We start from the raw sequence: 20,083 nt of genomic DNA on the forward strand, positions 1-20,083 counted from the left end.
TCCATCATCGTTTAAAAATCAAAAGAGCTTGCTTTGATATACAAGCTCTGAAAGTTTGCGAAAAGATCAGTCGATGCTGCTCGAGAGGAGAATAAACTCGCAGCACAGCATGAATTGCAGAAGAACGTTTTATTAAAGTCACAAAATTACAACTGTTTTTCTGCCTTTTTGCAACCATTTAAAATCAAAGAGCCCTTGTTTCGACGTACTAGTTTGTAAAAGAGCGACTGAAGTTGCTCGTGCGCCGAATAGACCACTACTCGGGGTATGATCCTGTGCTGTCCTGACACTTTTTCGTAGGAACTATGATCAAAATCAAATTGGCGCAGCGGCATCTTCAGCTAAAATCAAAGGAGCCCATGCTTTGATAGCTCTGAAAGTTTGGGGGTGAAAAAGTTGAGCCGAGGTTGCCCAAGTGCCGATGAGACTCACTGTGCAGCATGAACATTTTATTACAGCCAGAAAACAGCATCAGACTGTGTGTTCAAACTGTGTCAACTTGTTAGTAGCAAAGACCACGCACAAGTTTGTGAAAGCGGAGTCAAGGCTGCTCGAGTGCCGATTGGACTGCTACTCGAGACGTACGTGGTCCTGCGTTGTCCTGACACTTTACATACTAGGAACTGCAATAAATACCAAACTGGCACCATGACATTTTCAGCTAAAATTAAAAGCCCTCGGTTCACTGTATAAACAGAAAGTTTGCAATAGTTTGCCTGCCCGAGTGCCAACTAGAATCACGGCGCAGCATGAACATTTTATTACAGCCACAAAACTGCGGCAGATGATCGTGTGTCATGTCAGTTAAGTCCTCACTTGTTAGCAATAAAGACACTGGACAAAGTTGTGACAGAGTAGCTGAAACTGCCGAGCAATGACTAGATTGCTACAAAAGATGAGATCTTGCATTGTCCTGACACTTTACATCAGAACTATGATAAAAAAAATATATATATATATATAAAACTGGTACCGTGGCATCGTCAGAAAAGGACACTAAAATGATGTACAAGTTTGTAAAAGATCAGCCGAGGTGGCTTGAGTGCTGACGAGACTGCTCCTAGAGACATAATCATACATTATACTGACATGGGAGCTAAGATAAGCCAAGATCAAAATCAAACTGACACCGTGGCATCTTCCGCTATAATCAAAAAGGGCCCTTGGTTTGATGTACAATCTCATCAAGTTTTATAAAAGAGCTGCTGCCCGAGCACTGACTAGACTCATGGCGCAACATTAATAGGGACATTTTATTACAGCTACAAAACTGTGTTGGGTGACAATGTGTCATGTCCACGTCTAACGTTCTAGTTAGCAGCAGAGACAATTTTCTGAGGCTGCCAGAGCGCCAAATAGACGGCTACTACAATAGAGATGCATAACAAGACTTTACAGGAGGCTACAATAAAACTAGGCGGGTGAAGTGACCAAAACATTCAACAAGAAAACCAAGGAAAGAAATGATCAGTCTAAAAAATGCTGTGTTATTGTTAGATTGCCAAAATGCTAAGGCTATGCTACCACCGCAGCTAACATAACTCGGGTTTCCATTCAAATGTTTCGAAATTTTTAAGCAAATATTTGTGAAAATGCGCAAAACGGACATGCGACGTATCCTCCTGACTACCAGCAATTCAAATTTGTCCTCTGTAGTGGACCTTTTAAACCTGAATATCTCCCACACAGTGCATACGATTGAATTAACTCATTTTGTGCACTATAGTGGACATTCAGAGCTTTCCAATGATACCAAATGTGTAGGGGTGGGGCTTTGCTACCTTTGATAGCATCATAAAAGAAAATGGCTTCCCTCAGTGCAAGGACTTTTTAGGGAAGAGGAAAAGTAAGTGTATAACACTTTTTATTGAACAAATTTAGGCTTTAAATGTTGTTAGCATGTTTTCTATAAGAATCTTAAGAACACATTAAAGTATTGTTTGAATTATTTTAACTGTGTTTGAGCCTAGCATTTAAGTTTAAAAAAAAAAAAAGTCCTCTGTAGTGGACACGTCATAGCTTCAAAATAAAACTTTTTTTTTATTTTTTATTTCTTTTGCAGTATTCCACTTACTTCACAAAGATTGGGGAATATCAAAATAAACATGATTGGACAATATTTTTTTTCCTGGTAGAAATGCCCGTTTCCATCCGTTCTTTTGTGAATAGTGAGAGGAGACTGCACTGTGAGATGACGTCATATAAGTACATCACTTTCTTTGCTACAAGACACAAAAAGGACATATTACTGATCTAAAATTGCATTAATGTTTTTTTGTCTCCTCAAACATATTTTATCATCCGCCATTTTTTTGTGACGACAAACATACGTGCTACATATTTTTGGGTTTTCTAGCTGCTTAGTCGGGAAAGCTGTTTCCATAGCCTAAATGAACATTTTCCTTTTTTCGATACGCTTCAAAATCCACTCACTCCAAGTGTAAAAACTTTTTTTTGCAAATTTTGGGCTTTTTTTTTCAAATTTCTGGCATTTCCATTCAGTTTCTTTTTCGTAATTTTTGAAAATTTGAATACAAATAGTTGGATGAACCGCACTATTGTCTTTAGATGCAAAGCACACAGTGACCCTGAATGCCGTACACACCTGCAAAATCAATCAGACGCCATTGCCGCCTGTTGCGTCGCTCTCTCTTCCTCCCATCACCTGCCTCTATCACACAATTTTTGTAAACCTCCCATCTCTGCATGCCAACCCCAGCACCATTTTTTTTTTGTCCCACGCTCATTATCCTTACCTCCAAGTACCCTTAGCAGCTAACAGGAAGTAAAGTAGTGTGTGTCCGTGTGTGTGTGTGGCAAGGGGGTGGATTCTTACAGGCACTATTATGAAGTGCAACAGAGTGGGGGCCTCAGCCTCTCATAGCATGTTTGTTATGCGCTGCTCGTTAGTGCGGCAACGAGCATCGCATCTTCTCCGCCCTTTTGCTCTCTATGTATTAAAGCCTGGGATGCAATTATTCCCATTCCAAATAGCAACCATCTCACATATGCGCAAGACCGTTACCAGAAAGGAGTAAATAGTTGACATAATGGGAAAGCCAGCTAACAGAATACTGGAATGTGCTAGACAGCTACCAGAATGGACAAGACGGTTGCCAAAATGTGCCAAACTGTTATCAGAATGGAAAAGGCTGTTCCAGAATGTTTTAGAAATGTGGTTCGTCCATCCATTTAATACTAGGCCACACATATAGATTGAAATTTTAGAGATAGATAAACTTTTTTTTTTTTTTTTTTTTTGCAGTGCAGCAAATACATGTACGTCCCAATTGGGAATATACACAAGCTACCAAATTGTGTTTGACTGTTTTGAGATTCTTATCGGAAGGATTACCATCCATACATCCATTTTCTTGACCACTTATTCCACACAAGGTTTGCGGGGGGTGCTGGCGCCTATCTCAGCTGGCTCTGGGCAGTAGGCGGGGGACACCCTGGACTGGTTGCCAGCCAATCGCAGGGCAGGAAGGATTACCAGAATGGAATTGAATAGTTGGAAGAATGTGTTTGACTATTACTAGAATGCGCTAAATTGTTACATGACTAGACAAGACAGTTCCAGAATGTTCTTGACCAGGGGTGTCAAACATACGGCTTGCGGGCCGGATCAGGCCCGCAAATGGGTTTAATCTGGCCCACGAGATGATTTTGTAAAGTAAAAAAATAAAATAAAATAAAAAAGTGTAATGTCGGACTAATTAATCTGAGAGCCACAATGAAAACATATTAATTTGTAATTTCACAAGCAGTCCTCAGATGAGCAATGCAACTTGTATGGGGAATCGTCGTCCTGGATGTCATTATTTTACACACAACTTAAACTATGGTTTGTTTAATTATTTTTTATAATCATACACTGACATAATTGTGTTCAATACGACACAAATTCAATCACTGGTAACACAAATAGATATTACAAGAATTAATGTCCTTATAACATTATTAACTGTGCCACACAATGCATTCTGGGAACAATATATATGCAAAACAGGTCGATTTAACACGGGTGGAACGTATACCGGCAAAGTGTTGCCGTGTTCCATTTGCATTCGTGTTATTTTTCAGAACAATATGATTACAGTTGAGCTCCGTAATTTAGGGCTGATCCACGAGAATCTGCGTATAAAGTACGGCAATTGTTTTTAAGTTATATACCGTTATTTTCCACATGCAGCCCACTTGATAATATAGTTTCCTCCATGCGGCCCCTGAGCTAACATGTTTGACGCCCCTGTTCTAGACTGTTACTGGAATAGACTAGAGATTTGCCATAATGTGCTAGACACCAAATAGTACCAGGAACTAGATACTTACCAGAAGGTGTTTTGCTGGTACCCGAACGTGCTAGCCATTACCGCAATGTGCTAGACAGTTACCAGAATGTGCTCTATTCAGCCACTATTATGAAGTGCCACGTTGCGGGGGCCTCAGCCTCTCATAGCATGTTTGCTATGCGCTGCTCGTTAGTGCTTCTTCTCCACCCTTTCACTCTATCTGTTCAAGCCTGGGCCGCAATTATCCCTGTATCTCTCACGCACTCCCGACAATGAGCGTATGGAGCACAATTACTCTTCTCCTTCCTTCCATCTCTCTTTGTGTGCGTCTCTCTTGGCTTCGCAAGATGCTGTTGAAATATGTATTGATCTGTTGTCCCGCTCTTTTTATTTATTTTCCCGACACCTAGTTGGAGTCAAGTCGGGTTGAAAATCCTTGCGCAACACGAGGCCATTAAGTTAGCACGGGTTGCACTTGCTACTTTTACCCGTGTAAACAGCCGCAAACAAAGAAGGCTAGAAGAGAAAGTAGCGGTCTATTTGCCGCTGGCGGCTTGTTGACGAAAAATATTGAGGCGCTGCTCTTTTTTTTTTCAGGAACCCCGCCACAGGCTGTCCTGCTCCAAGTCGTCATGGCAACAATGCCCTTGGCAATTAAAACCACATGAGAAATGACAAAAGTTGCGGATGAATGTGACGCTATCTTTGGTAGAATGTGCTAGATAGTAACCAGATTATGCTACGCTAATATGCCAGAGAGTTACCACCGTGTGCTAGACAATTACTGGAATGTGCTTTAGAAAAAAAAAAAAAAGCAAAAAAATCATTGGGATGTGTTCGAGCTAGACCATGACCAGAAATGAGTTGTCAGAATATGCACAAGATTTCCCAAAATCTGGGAGACAGATTGTACAAGACAGTCTCTTGATTGGACTAAACAGTTGGCAGAATGTGCTTGACAATTACGTCAATGTGCTTGACTGTTACTGAAACATTCCAGACAGTTACCAGAATAGTCTACATATCCTAAGTAGCATTAATGAAACTTTATTTTTGCAAAACCTGAACCAGGAACTTCTCGCTGGGCTAAGTTGAGCAGCCACAAATTCGGCAAAGTTTAAAAATCTCTATACCTTCATGTCATGTAGTGGGACCGATTATATCAGGAACTACATCAAAATCAAAACAAAATACATATACAACAATATACATTTTATGTCATTGAAACAATATGTGATATGTTCAGTTGAATTTTATTTCTTAAGTCATCGTTAGTTTATGGGATTTAAAGGAAAAAATAACTACACTTAGAGGTCAATGACATACAAGGTTTTTCTTTTCAATGTGCCAATTTTAATATATATATATAAAATAAGAATTAGAACTGTTCAAACTATGTTGTGTATGTACATGAATTCACAAAATCAAGACGTGAAACATCTGCATAAAAAAAATGTCAGAAATTATATAATAATTTCTCAATACATTTTCTCAACATTCTTAATATTTTAAAGTTTACCATTACAGTATTTAGAAACAAAATGGTTGTTTTTCTTTGAGTTCTTTTCAACAATAATCTCATATTTTAGTCCCAAAATGTCACTGTCACCTACAGTGACCAGTATGTACTAACGAAACAGTTCCTGAAATAGACTGGAGAGTTACCGGATTATGCTAGACAGTGTCCAGAATGGACTAGGAAGTTACCATAATGTCCTAGATAGTAAGCACTACAGCTTTTACAGGCCAAATAAAACAAAGTGAGTCATCGGGCCGGCGCTCACGAGTCCAAACACACTCACTTCAAGACAAAAGAAGAAAAAGCCCCACACAAAAGCAATGGCACGGCCCGCATTACCACCTAAGCCTTTCCCATTGATTTTGCCGGCGACTTCCTTGTCTGGTGGTAATGAGGACAGGGAGGGAAGCGGGACCCTCATCCCTGGCGGCTCCCTGAGGACCAACCGCCCGCGCTAATCTCGATTGCCTTCCTCTCCCTCTCGCTGTGTCTGTCTTTAACAACAAAAAGGCGTCGGCGGGAGGAGGAAGATCACACCAGTGGCTCTCTGCTGCCTGGCCTTTATTTTATTGTCTCCATATAATTGCTATTGGATGAGCGCTATTAATAGCCACTCTGACATGTTTATATGTAACAGACTTGGCTTCAATTGGCTTTACATTGATTTAACATTCAGACTTTTACTAGGTTTGGATTCATCTTATTCTCATCCGAGTTGGTATTGGTGCCAGGAGCTGGGGCATGAGCAGCTACTAGCAATTAACCACAACAGCCCCTTGCGTTCCACTACGCCGCACTCTGTATATTATAACGGTAATTATAACTGCAAACAAATGGCAGCTTTAATGGTTGTTTATGACGCCGGCGACGACGAAAGGGTGTGTATCTTGACGGGGTGTCCTTTTTACGGCGACCCATCCAAGCTTATCGGTCATCGCGCAGATGGGAGAGACACTAACACTACATGAATTAACTAGACCAGAGTCATTTGTCACCAGGAAATAGGAAAATTATCAGTACGTGCTAGACAGTTACCAAATAGCCACAATAGTTACTGGAATGGATTATCTGAACGTGTGAGACAGTTATTGTAATATGCTAGACAGTTGTCACAATGTGCTATAAAGTTACACGGACAGTAACTAAAATGCAGTAGACAGCTACCAGAATGGATTAAACAGTTGCCAAAATGCTCTAGACACTTACTGGGATGTATTTGACATTTACCAGAGTGCACTAGCCTGTTACCGCGGCGCGCTAGACAGTTACCAGAATGCGCTAGGCAGTCACTCGAACATGCAAGACAATTAACGGAACATGCTAGCTAGACAGTTAGAATGTGTTGAGCAGTGACCAAATTGTCCTATGGTGACAGGAATGGGCCTGACTGAATACACTAAACAGTTAGCGGAATGTGCTGTACAGTTATTAGAATATGTTAAACCATTACTGGAATGTGCTAGACTGTTACCGGAATCTTTTAGACCAATGCAGATATTTGAATTTACAAGAATATGCCTTGTACTTTGCAGAATGAACTGAACAGTTACCAGAACATGTTATCAACTTTGCCAATATGAAATGAAATACAAAAAAAAAAAAAGAAAAAAAAAAAGCACACTTGCGGAGTTAATCCTTTAGAATTTTGGGGCGGCGAACTAATGTCAGCCTTTGTTATCACCAAAATTAAATTTAAAAAAGCCAAAGAAAAAACAAAGCACACTCTCTCATCTCATGTTCTGTACTCTCGGCTCAATAACCGAAGACGTGGTAGCTTCACATTGGAATTCATTTTCCTAATCAAATAAGCACAGTGATTCCACGAAATATTAAGGCCTGATGAGTCACGGGCGTCTGACTCGTTCTCAGCAACATCTGGACTCATTTCAAACTGATTAGCGCTTAAAATGGAGAAATCTCGGCAGTGGCGGCGTTCGTTACGTAGCCATGCTAGGACTGCAACGGCACCTTGTAAAACTGTCAACGTGATAAATGAGCTTTCTTATCATTTTTCCATCACGGCTCCCTGTGGCTTCTAGTTTTAGGTCAAAACGCAGCAGGGATTTATTTTATTTTTTTTACAAAGGTGTCGCCTCGGCGGCGTGTCGGCAAAGGGAATAAGCAGATGTCGGAGTCACTGCAGCATGGCAAGCCAAAGGAATGGGAATGAAAAGCGGCACCCGAGGGTGGGAGTGAGGGGGGATAGCATTGGGATGTTGAGCGCACTCGAGGCTGGCTAAACCTCCGACCCTTCTCCCTGCGGCTCTTGACTCGGAATGGTGGCGCACTAAAAATGAAAGCTGCCAACCAGGCAAAAGCATTTGCGTGAGCCGAGTACGGAGGACAAACTGAGGATTTCACAGGGAGGAAGGAAGAGGGGAAAAAAAAAAGCTTCCAGATTAGCAACACCAGGCATCTGTTGACGCTGGCATGGCCCTCCTCTTCTTCTGCTCGCCAACACATTTGATCCAGCGGGTGTGAATGTGCATGGATATGTGTGTATGTGTTGTTGAGCTCACAGTTTCAACCCACATATGCCGCTTAAATCGGAAGGACGAGGCAGGTGACAAATCGACCCCACCTGCTCTCACCCAGTTCCTGCCATGTGCGCTCCCCTCTACCAGGCATCAAGCATGATATGTGAGTCAGACAGTAACCAAAATGTGCCAAATCGGAAGGAGCAAGGCAGTGACTGAAATGAGCTACAGTTGTCACAATGGCTCTGATTCAATACTGATAAACAGAACATCTAAGACGGACACCAGAATGTGCAAAAACTGTAACCGGAATGTGCTAGACAGTAACCAGAATACGCTGGACAGTAACCAGAATATGCTGGACTTATCAAAATGGAGTTGACCACTTACCAGAATGTGCTAGCTAGAGAGTTACAATGATGTGCTAGACAGTTACCAGAATGTGCTATATAGTTACTGAAATGTGACAACCTTTTAGTACAATCTGTGGATTACGTATCGTGCGACAGTTACTGGAATAGCTCTACTTCAGTGCTAATAAACGGCACATATTGGAGCAATACCAGCCTGCGCTAGACAGTTATCAAAATGTTCTAATGTTGCTGGAATGTACTAGACAATCAGCAAACTGTGATAGGCACTTACCCAAATGTGCTATGCTATGCAGTTACCAGTATGTGCTCCAGAGTTCATGGAATGTACTAGTTAACGTAATGTGCTAGCTAGAGTTACAACAATGTGTTATGAAATTACCAGAATGCGGCAGAGTTACCTTAATGTACTAGACAGTTACCAGAATTTGGTCGTGTTAACTGATTGCACCAGAAAGTATGCGGTAGAGAGGAACCGGAATTGGACTTCAGAGTTGACTGAATGTGACTGTAACCACCACCGTTTGCTGATAAACAAGCCAATTTATACTTGGTGGCGAGTACACATTTGCCTCTCACAGGATAGTTATGCTGCTGCATCATTTATTCACCCCATCCCAAACAACACGCTTGCAGGACCACGGTGCATCTGCAGTCATTCGAAGAAACCAGTGGTGATTGGTCCCTTTGCAGACGCTTTCACAGATGAAATGAAACGTGTGCTTGTATGTGTACGCGTGTTTGCGCGCACGCCCACCGCGTTGGTCATGTTTTCACGCATCCTGCAGCGCAATCCGTCTGCTCGCCGTCAAGCATGACCGCTCGCCCCCATCCCCACTCACTCCTGCCCCCGTGAGGCGGGAGTCCTACTGCAGGTTGTTAACCCCCCGTCTTATTGCACTGACACATCAATTACTGTTATTAAGGGTCGGGGTAATTTATTTATATACTGATTTCCCACAGGGCGGAGGTGGTTCTAATTGCGGCAGGTGTGTGTTTGTGTGACTTTTTTATTTTTTTTATTTTTTTACATGTGTTCATAGATGAAGTAGGAGTGTGTGGTTGGGGGGGGGGGGTATTATGTGGGGGCGTGAGCATAATTACTGAGCATGCTGAGTACGTCTTGCAAAACTAATAAACGTGGGGACATCCCACAGCATGCCAAGAGCACTCAGGGATGATGTGAGGATGGATGGGAGAAGGCTTTAATGAATTCCAAACTTTATTGATCACTAAGCATGTTAGGAGGAATCCTTAAGCACTTTGTATTGATGTTATAGTTATTTTTTCTTTTCTTTTCTTTTTTTTTCTTTTTTTTTGCAAGCACAGAGAGCTGCCCTAAATGGTTACCAGAATGTCCTAGACAGGCACTAGAATGGACTAGACTTGAAATGTAACATGCTTGACAGTCACTGGAATTGGCTATACACATGAATGTGCAAGACAGTTATTTGAATGTCCTAGACAGCACCCAGAAAATGCTCGACAGTCAATGGAATCCTCTACATAGATACACGAACGTGCTAGCTAGTAACCAGAAGTTGCTAAACAGTTGCCATACATTTTGAGAGTCTACAGAACAGGTTGGACATATTCTGAAAAGTGATCAAACTTAGCCTATCAGGATATGTTAAACAGAAACCATAATGTGCTAGTCGGTTACAGGAATGATTTCAGACTGTGCTAGGAAAGCATCAGAATTTAATAAACATAAACAATACAATGTTCTAGATTGTTCCCTATGGTACTTGATAGTTACATGAAGGATTCAGTACAGTTGCTGTAATTTGTGCCAGACAATCACCAGAAGAGACACTTATTACAATGTGCTAGACAGCTACCAGATATGCTAGAGCTAGACACTTACCAGTGATTACCATAATTTGTTTGGGAATCACCAGACTCTGCTCTACACTTATTACAATGTGCTAGACAGTAACCAGACTGAGCTAGACACTTACCAGAAAGTACTAGACAGTTACCAGAATGTGCTAGACAGTAACCAGTATGAGCCAGACAAACACAATGTACAGTTACCAGAATGAATTGGCTATACACATGAATGTGCAAGACAGTTATTTGAAAGTCCTAGACAAAAACCGGAATATGCTCGACAGTCAATGGAATCCTCTACATAGATACACGAACGTGCTAGCTTGTAACCGGAAGTTGCTAGTCAGTTGTCAGACATTTTGAGAGTCTACAGAACAGGTTAGACATATTCTGAAAAGTGATCAAACTTAGCCTATCAGGATAAGTTAAGCAGAAACCATAATGTGCTAGTTGGTTACAGGAATGATTTCAGACTATCACCAGACACTTATTACAATGTGCTAGACAGTAACCAGACTGAGCTAGACACTTACCAGAAAGTACTAGACAGTTACCAGAACGTGCTAGACAGTGACCAGTATGAGCCAGACAAATATAATGAACAGGTGCCAGAATGAGTTAGAAATGTGCAAGACACTTATCAAAGTGTGCTAGATAGTTACCAGGAATGTGCTAAACAAATACAAAATATGTTACAATCGTATCCTGAATTGACACGAGCATTGTTTTTAGCAATCTGAATCCAGAGATGGCCGTAGCATCTTTTTCCTCTTGTTTTGTTTGCCTGGCTGATACAAAAACACATGCCAGTGACACCTACTGGAAGTAAGTAGAATTGGAACCCATAATGTGACCTCCCCTTCTTTATACTTGACAGCAGTTTAAACCATTTTTTTCTCTTTTTCTTTTGATGCAAAACACTACTCTTCATAGGGATGCGGTGTCAAAGAAAAAAACGTCCTTTACAGGTGCTATCACCTTGGATACCCTCCCCTCGCACCCACTTCAACTTTGACCCCTGCTGTCCACTTCGTCACCATGCGTCACCCTTTGTCCCAGTCGACCTTGTTGATTCTGAGAGGTGACAACACCAACTCCTCTGCATTGGCCGCTACACCTTTACAACTACACACATTGCACACGCGCCCGCGCGAGCACGCACACATGCACTATGCATACAAACGGGCGGTCATTCGTGTCACGTACCGAAAAGCCCACCCCTCCTAGTCTGTTATTTTGGTTCCGAGTAAACATTTTAACATGCGCCACTCGTTGCACTCAGTCGTCGCTGCGCGCGGATGAATTACGCACACACGCACACAGCAGGCGCGCAACATCCTTCCATAAATGCATGAAGCAAAACACACGCGCGGATCCCAATGCACATCTCATCAACTTACCTTTGCACAACAGCACCAGGACCAAGCCGGCCAAGGCGTTCCACAAGAGGGGGCAGCCCATGATGGGAGTTGTGATGGATTCCACCGATGCGCTTCGTTCTGTTTATGTTGATTTAAGGAATATTCCTGCGTCGGGAAATGTCAAGCAAACAAGAGCGTCTTCTACGCGCCGAACATCAGTCGGCTCCACTTGTCGTCTTTCCAGCCGCACAAGGACTCCACGCGCAGATTTATCACGCTCGCAAAATATCAGCAAAGGCAGAAAACAAATATTCCACAATCGGAGTTTGGCGCGCTCTGGGATTCTCTCTGCAAAGAAAGAAAAAAAAAAAAAAAAAACTTGGCGTGGATGCCTGTGAGAGCGGGTGGAGGTGCTTGGGTACCCGTGGAAGTGTGTGTTGGTATGCAGCGCGCCTCGTCCGCTCTCAGCCCCGCAGCAGAGCACGCCAGGCGCGCAACAAGGAGCTCCGGCGTCTTGAGTGGCAGCTCCGCGGCGAGGGGCTCGTCCAATGGGCGTGCGAGGGGGAGGCGGGGCTTGAGATCGGAGAGGAGCTTTTCGCCTGGCCAATCGGGGGCGTGCGCGAGTCGTGCGCGTCGTTGGGACGGTGGGGGTAATGCTGTGTGATTTATAGGCAAGTGTGTGGCGCTGCAGTGCTAACAGATCACAGGGGGGAGGGAGGAGAGTAAGGGGGAGTCAGGTGGGCTCAGGTGGGTTTAGTTTTTGATGAGGAACAATGCAAACAAAAGATGGATTTCTCTATGATGAGCATACTGATATTAGAAAAAAAAAAAAAAGAGAAGGGGGAAAAAAAAAGACTGGTGCTGCACCAGACAAACACAACCCCATCTGAAATAAATGGCTACGTATTTATTCTGGGGTCACACTGGTTTTCTTAAAAATGTACAATTTCAAATAATTCAATTAAAAAAAAAAAAGCACACACAAAAAAATTAAAATATTTTTAAACAAAGTCATCAGAATGGATTTATGGACTTACCAGAAATGTGCTTGACGGTAGCCAGAATATGCAAGGCAAGGTTATTATATTAATGAAAACTAATGAAAAAAAACTCAAACTAAAATTGAAAAAAACACACACACACACACACACACACACACCTTTAAAAAAAATAATAATAATAAAGTTTTACAAAAGAACTTGAATGAAACTACATTTTACATTTATAAAACTAACATGTTTAATACCAAAAATATCCTTAATTTTCACATCAGTATCATGCATGACCTTGTGGGGTTCATTTTAAATGTATTTATTTTGGTACTGCTGTACGCTCATAAAGAAGGACTGTTAAACACTCGTTAGAGAACTACAGTTTATTACACAATACTAGGTGACTTTTATTCTTTAATTTTATCTTGCACTTGACAACACTGTGAAAAACAAAACAAATAATAAAAAAAAAATATATAAATAAAACAAAGCAATGCAAGCATTTGACAAAATAACCTAAAAGAAAAAAAACCTGCTCTAAAAACAAACTAATGAATTTTAAAAACAAGTCAAAATGAAATAAAAACTAATTTGGAAAATCCCAAACTATTATAACCCTGGTGCGAAGCAGTCACTGCAATACACAGGATATAAACCGAAATGTACTTCACAACTACCAGAATGTAGTCACCAAAATGTACTGTAATTACACAGGTGGCAGATTGGGCTGGATAGTTACCAGGTTGTGCTAGCCACTGGAACATGGCTGGCAGTTACAAGAACGTGGTAGACAGTTACTGGAATGTGTTAGATTGCTATTGGAAGGTGCTGGACAGTTACCAAGAGAGGTTAAACTTAAGACTTAATTAGCTAAATACTTTCCAGAATGCAATAGTTATCAAAATCGGCCATAAATTTCCAATGATATTATATTGTTACCGAAATGTAGGCAGTCTCAACAGTCACCAAAATGGGCTAGGTGCGTACCGTAATGTGCTAGACAATTACCAGAAAGTGCCAGTCAGTGACCAAAATGTGAAAGACTCCATATGGATAAGGCACTAACCGTAATGCGCTAGACAGTTACCAAAATGTGCAAGACAGTTACCAAATATGGGCTTTGCACTTATCGTAATGTGCTAGACAATTCCCAGAACATTTGAGACAGTTACCAAAATGAATTCGCCGCTTACCTGAATGTGCTCGACAGAACAGTATGCTACAATCACAAGCACACGCTGTAACGTCTTCTTCATAGTTTGTTTGACAGTTTGCAACAGTTGATCAAATTCGTACACCTATTGGAATTAAGTGGAACTGCATCACAACCAACAATGTGACCTCACTTTTACACTAGAGCAATAATACAATGCTGCCTTTCTGACAACTAAATTGAACGGAACCATGTGTGATATCATTTCTTGCACTTAAACACGTCCTATACCTTCCAAACACTTTCGAAAACATTGTTCAGGAATGTTATTAATAAAGTTTTCACCCTTCACTATTTCTGGAGTGAAGTTCATGGATAAAAGCAGAAATACTTGACAGTGCTGAAATAAATTTACATTTTTTGCCTCAGAAAACAAGACAATTACTGGGAGCTGTGCAGCACTTCCTGTGGCAGCGAGCCCGCAGGAGCACTACAGGCATGGGGGGAGGCTACGGGCGGGGGGGGGGGGGCATTTCTTCATTTTAGCGACAACTAACATGTCAAACAAGAAGCAGAATATTTCACAACGACGCTTTTTGTGCTCAGACAATGCCGAGGCACCCGACATAAAGCGCGTCCTGTTCAAGATGACGTGTACGCAAAGCTTCCAGATGTCCCTGCTGGGGATGCGATTGAGTCAACTGGAACAGTGCAGAGGTCCCAGGAGGGAGCTGAGTAATTTCCTCTCGCAAAAAAAAAAAAAAAAAAAAAGTTGTATTTTCTTCATTTCTGCACAAAACGGTGACGCTAATGGCACTATAATTGAGTGAACTCAGAAATTAGGTTCCAAAAAGCTTTTATAAAGGGCTGTGGAGTCAAAACGAGGACTGCGCTGTCACGCCGCCACCGGCGTGACAGCCCATGCTTTTATTTTTGTGTCCATGTTTCCCGTTTTATTTTGAAAATTCTAACTCTCCTCTCACCCCAGGTCACTTGCCCTTCCTGCCGCTCCCTAATTACCGGTCCCCGCCCATGATTACCACCACCTGCCACCAATCAAGACACACAATAAAAGCCATCTGCATTCTCCCCTCCGTGCCGAAGCGTCCCACAGTCCTCATGTCCTTGTTCACGTTGCCTTGTCTTTTTGCCTTGTCTTTTTGCCTTGTCTTTTTGCCTTGTCTTTTTGCCTTGTCTTTTTGCCTTGTCTTTTTGCCTTGTCTTTTTGCCTTGTCTTTTTGCCTTGTCTTTTTGCCTTGTCTTTTTGCCTTGTCTTTTTGCCTTGTCTTTTTGCCTTTTCCTCCCCAGCGGAGCGCCTTTAGTTACCCCTTGTGCCTTGAGCCCTTTTTCCTCCCTAGTGGAGCGCCTTTTGTTCTCCACTTTTTTGACTCCCCGTTCTCCTCTCAGTTTGAGAGGAGACAGCTGTTGGCCGGAAATAAACCTGTTGCCTTGGTGGCCTACCTTAATCCTGCGTCTTGAGTCCTACCTCTCCTTGTCGTGTCACTGCGCGGTGAGAGCTAGTTAGCGAAAGACGACATGAAAGTTTCAATTGTCCTTTGATTCCATGCAGAGTACAAAAGTGACACTCTGGTACTGTCAAATTAAACATAAATCAGAATTACCCCTCAATTTAGCATTAAGTTATGGGAAGGCAAACACACAACACAAAATCCGGTAGGCAGGCTAACGAATAGCATCAGTTCCTGCATTCCAACCACATAGGCCAGTGTTCCCCAACCAGGGGTAAGTGCACCCCCATCTCATCACAAGGATCAAGGGTGTGCTGGAACCTCAATCTGGGTTCCAAAACTATCTCAGAAGTGGGTACACATGAGGCTAAGCCTGTGTCTTTGGTGTTGTGGTCATTCTACAGGTTTTTCAATTCAATGGAATCTGTTTCAGATCTAGGTTGAGGTTACTACTCCAGAGATGTTCTCTGAAAAATAGTGTCTGAGGTAGGAATGTAATCCGTGAGCGCATCTGTGCCATGTCGATTTGTAAAGACCCTTAGTCCCGGCTACAAAAGGTGTTTCATAATCAGGTATACAGTATATTAGACCTTGGTTCAAGTCAGAAGGGGAATGTTAACCCTGTGTCCTTTGGATCTTCTGATTTCTTGTCGCCAGTAGGTCTGGAACCTTCCAAATTCCGGTCCCCAAAGCAAGTCCGCTCCTTACCCACTCATTAATACATTTTAATTTGCCAAAGCCGCACTCATAAAATTCATTTGAGCTCTTGGTTTCATAACGCTGACCTTTAAACAGTCACGTCCACATTTCTTCGTACGTGCCAGACGAGCTGATTACCACCGCGATCATTTTTTCCAAATCTCATCGCCCGCCACGCGCCACCAATCTCTCGACCATCCATCATTTCCTTCAAGAGAGGCCCCTTCACACCCCCTCCCTTTCATACGTTTACGGGTGGTGCGGCAACACCCGCATTTGCACTTAACTGCGCAGCGAAGGCTATCAACGTCTCGGGCCGAGCGCTCCGTCATCGAGGCACCTTGATCGCCTCGGCTGGAATGACAGTCATTTCACACCCAATTAATAAAGTAGAAAGGGGACCTCCACTCTTTAATGTCTGCTGTTGGCACCTTGTCGAGCGAGGACAAACACGTAAAGGACACCTTGCTGAGCTCGGCCTGGCAAAACGGGGCGTTTTTACGTGAAGCTGTCCCCACTAAGAAAGTAGCCCTGACATCAGTCTCACCGGTTTAAGTTATCGACTCTAAAGTAATCAACTGTCTTTCATATTAAGTCATGGTCCATTTTCTTTTATTTTAGCGTACGCCTGACTTATAAGACCAAAACATTTATACATAATAAATCTGTTTTATTGGAATACATGTTAATTTATTGTTTGTTTGTTAAAAAAAACAAAATACATGGGAAGAGGACATCACAATCACAATATTGAAGAAAGAAACTGCTTTCATGTGTCAGAATAGAACGCATGGAAGAGTCTCAAGAGTGCAGATCGACCATTTTGAAAGTTGAGAGCTCTCATACGAAAAAATAACTCTTATTCTACTAGAGATCCAAATGGATTTCGTTTTCAAAAGGTCATAGCCTATTGCATATGTTGAACTCGCGATAGAATCTCAAGTCCATACCCAAACTCAAGCAGGAAGTCGGCCGTTTTGGTTTAACTTACTGTGGTACGCCCCTCTTCGCCCACTAAATGCGACGAGCAGCGCCCTCTGAGTCTCTGACATTTACCGGTCAAGATGAGCTAAAGTGCATACACAGTAATAGCAAAGTTGTCTGATCTTCCATGTGATTTCTCAGTCAGGTAGTTTCAGGATGCCAATATTTCTTTTTTTAGTGAAGGGTATATTCACTCCCTCACCATGCAATTTTGCCCAAAAACAAAGGAAATGCACATCACTGTCTGCTGCTACAGAAGTCATAAAAAGACAGAGTCGCCTCACTTACTTCGACTGATTGTCAGCAAAACAGAAGTTTTGGGACATTGTTCATGTGAAGCAGTGTAAGAATTAATTTATATTACCTTATAGTTTCAATGTTTTGTAGGAATTAATAGTAAATAGTAAGTCAACAAACGCTTGGACGGTTAGCTACCCTGAGCTACCGTTAGCCTTTGGCTAAAAACAACACTGGAGAACATTACCTTAGTGCAGACATAGTTTCTGGTAATTTTGGAGGGACTCAACTGGCCGTGTGGTCTTCCACAAAGTTTGATCCAGCGTAGACATTTTTTGTAGTTGTTTGAGGGTTTAGGGAAGGAAATAGACCGGATACCTACTTCCAGTCACACGGGATAACGGTCATCTCTCTTACAACAAGCCGTGACTACAGCAAGACGCCCGTTAGTCGATTGGGATAACGGTTATCAGTCTTACACAAGCCGTGACTACAGCGTTGAACCATTTTTATTGATTTTTTTTTTCTTGCATGTTGATTGGTTTACTAGGTCATGCGAGTGTGGTTTACGGTAAGGTCAATTGGTAGCACGTTTGCTATAGACAGACTGCCAATGCTAAATTCTAAGCTTTTTTTTTTTTTTTTTTTTGTGCCTACACTATCTAGTGTCAGAAAATTAACCCATGCCACCAGTTTCTCCACTTAACTTAAAATTGTTCGGATATGTCCATCATAACAGCCAGGACACACAAAAAATGTGTCAGGCATGTCTGAAATGGAACAGGAAGTCAGCCATTTTGTTTTTAAGCTGCCATTTTCTGGCCCGAATTTGATGAACTCCAACTAGGGAATTTGCCCAAATGAGCCTCAATTAGCTCTCAGTTTTAGAAGGTCAGAAAGTAGTAAAATCTGTTGCATTTGACAAAATCCCAACAAGGTCTGAAGGAACCATGCCCAAAATCAAACAAGTCAGACATCTTGTTTTGAAGCTACCATTTTGGGTAAACTTCAGGTGTCAGTCAGTCTTTGAGGAACTACAATCAAGAATTCACCCAAATGAGCTAAAGTCGGAAGCAGGTCTGCGGATGATCATTGCCGAATCTTGACAAATTTACCAAAAAATGAGACCTTCCTTGCCACCAGTTTCACCAATCAACTTGAAATCGAGTGACCATGTTCATCACGAAAAAGTCTAAGGACCCCAGCCTGAAAGTGAACAGGAAGTTGGCCATTTCTGTGTGAAGCCGCCATTTCCAGAGGTTGTACTTTCACTCCTCCTACCAGAGAAATCACCCAACTTAAACAGAATGGGAACAAAATTTTAGTCATACAATGCGGGCGTCGTAGCCTTTTAGTGATATTCCAAGCAAGAGAAAGTTGCAAAGTCTCTTGTCAGAAAACCTGTTGAAAAGTCGCCCTAACCGTCATGGCGACGGCTGCCGTGCCCTCATTGTAATCACCATGCCTCAGAGAAGTCCCGCCGAGTGTGATTGAAGAAGAAAGGGTGGGAGGGGATGGGGGTTGCCCTCTGGTCTGGAAAGGCTCGTCTTCTTCTGAATTCCATTATCCCAAAGTGGCGCAAAGAAGCACAGCAACATGGAGGATGAGGCAAGATGGGGAAGATAGGAGGAAAGCCGAAGCGAGGAAAAGCTGGGGAGGAAATTGTGGCACGAGCTCCTCATCTCACGGAACATGGAGGTAGATTCATGTAAGGGGATTACGAAGGGAGATTGAAAAAACGGTGGAAGAAGCGAGTGGTGGGTCACTAGCATATGAAATATTCTCATCCACCAATTTGTCTCAAAACGCTGTAAAAATACATGTAATCTTTTTTTTATTTCGATAAGATGACACACATGCAGTCATCGGGTAGCCATGATGGAGGCCCCCGCTGCTGCCGCTACGCTCCATCCATTTTTCCTCCCAGCCGACTAATTAAAAAAAAAAGTCTTAATGATAGCGCGTCAATAGCCGTCCCCGCGCAATTTATCATGCACGTACGCCATCGATCTCCGTGCAAACGAGCCGTAAAAAAGCAGAACTTTTCTGTCGGCGGTCTAAACTTCTATGCTTTGTTATTATCAGGAGTGCTGTTGCACGCATTACTGGCACTCACTGAGGTATTTTAAGCACTGAGTCGTTAATCAATGAATGATTAATTATGGAAGGATTATTGAGCTCGCACTCATGTGGGTCCAAATAAGAGTCCTAAACGTTGGCGGCCCAGCAAGCACAGTGGAGGCACGACGGGGCTTACTGGTCACACCTGATTGGACGAAGGATGTCAAGCGACTTCCTGACACACAATTTCAATGTGAAAACACAACAATAAGGCTGAATTGCATTGGATCTGATTGGATGAGGCAGATACATTTTGCTTGATGCTGTCGTCGCTTCCTGCCACCTTTCGTATGTGACACCTGTTGCGTCATCCTCGCCCTTCCCTCCCTTTGGGCTGCTCGGGAATTCAGGCGGCCTTCTCATTCCGACCACCATTGATTTGGTCGTTTGTGAGCACTGACGCAATCCTGCAACGGTGTCTCGCCACTTCGCCTATCCTGCTCCCATCTCGTCCTCCGCTTCTTTTTCTATCTCGTCCTCCATCTTCCACCGCGCCTCGTTATTGAAACAGGGTCGGAAACCTTGGCGCAACGGCGAAACAATGTCTTGATTGGATGGAGCAGACGTTCCCG

At 42.5% G+C, this 20,083-nt stretch overlaps 1 protein-coding gene across 1 annotated transcript in view; it reads right to left on the bottom strand.

Moving 5' to 3' along the window:
* iglon5 (IgLON family member 5) overlaps positions 1 to 12,382 on the bottom strand; it is a 149,915-nt gene extending 137,533 nt beyond the window's left edge. The window contains exon 1 of the mRNA XM_077527688.1: positions 11,896 to 12,382. Within this exon, the coding sequence (XP_077383814.1) occupies positions 11,896 to 11,956 (61 nt within the window). The 5' untranslated portion in view covers positions 11,957 to 12,382. The remainder of the gene's footprint in view (positions 1 to 11,895) is intronic.
* Positions 12,383 to 20,083: the final 7,701 nt, after the last annotated feature.

This window comes from Festucalex cinctus, chromosome 7 (assembly GCF_051991245.1).
Source record: "Festucalex cinctus isolate MCC-2025b chromosome 7, RoL_Fcin_1.0, whole genome shotgun sequence".
Classification (NCBI taxonomy): domain Eukaryota; kingdom Metazoa; phylum Chordata; class Actinopteri; order Syngnathiformes; family Syngnathidae; genus Festucalex; species Festucalex cinctus.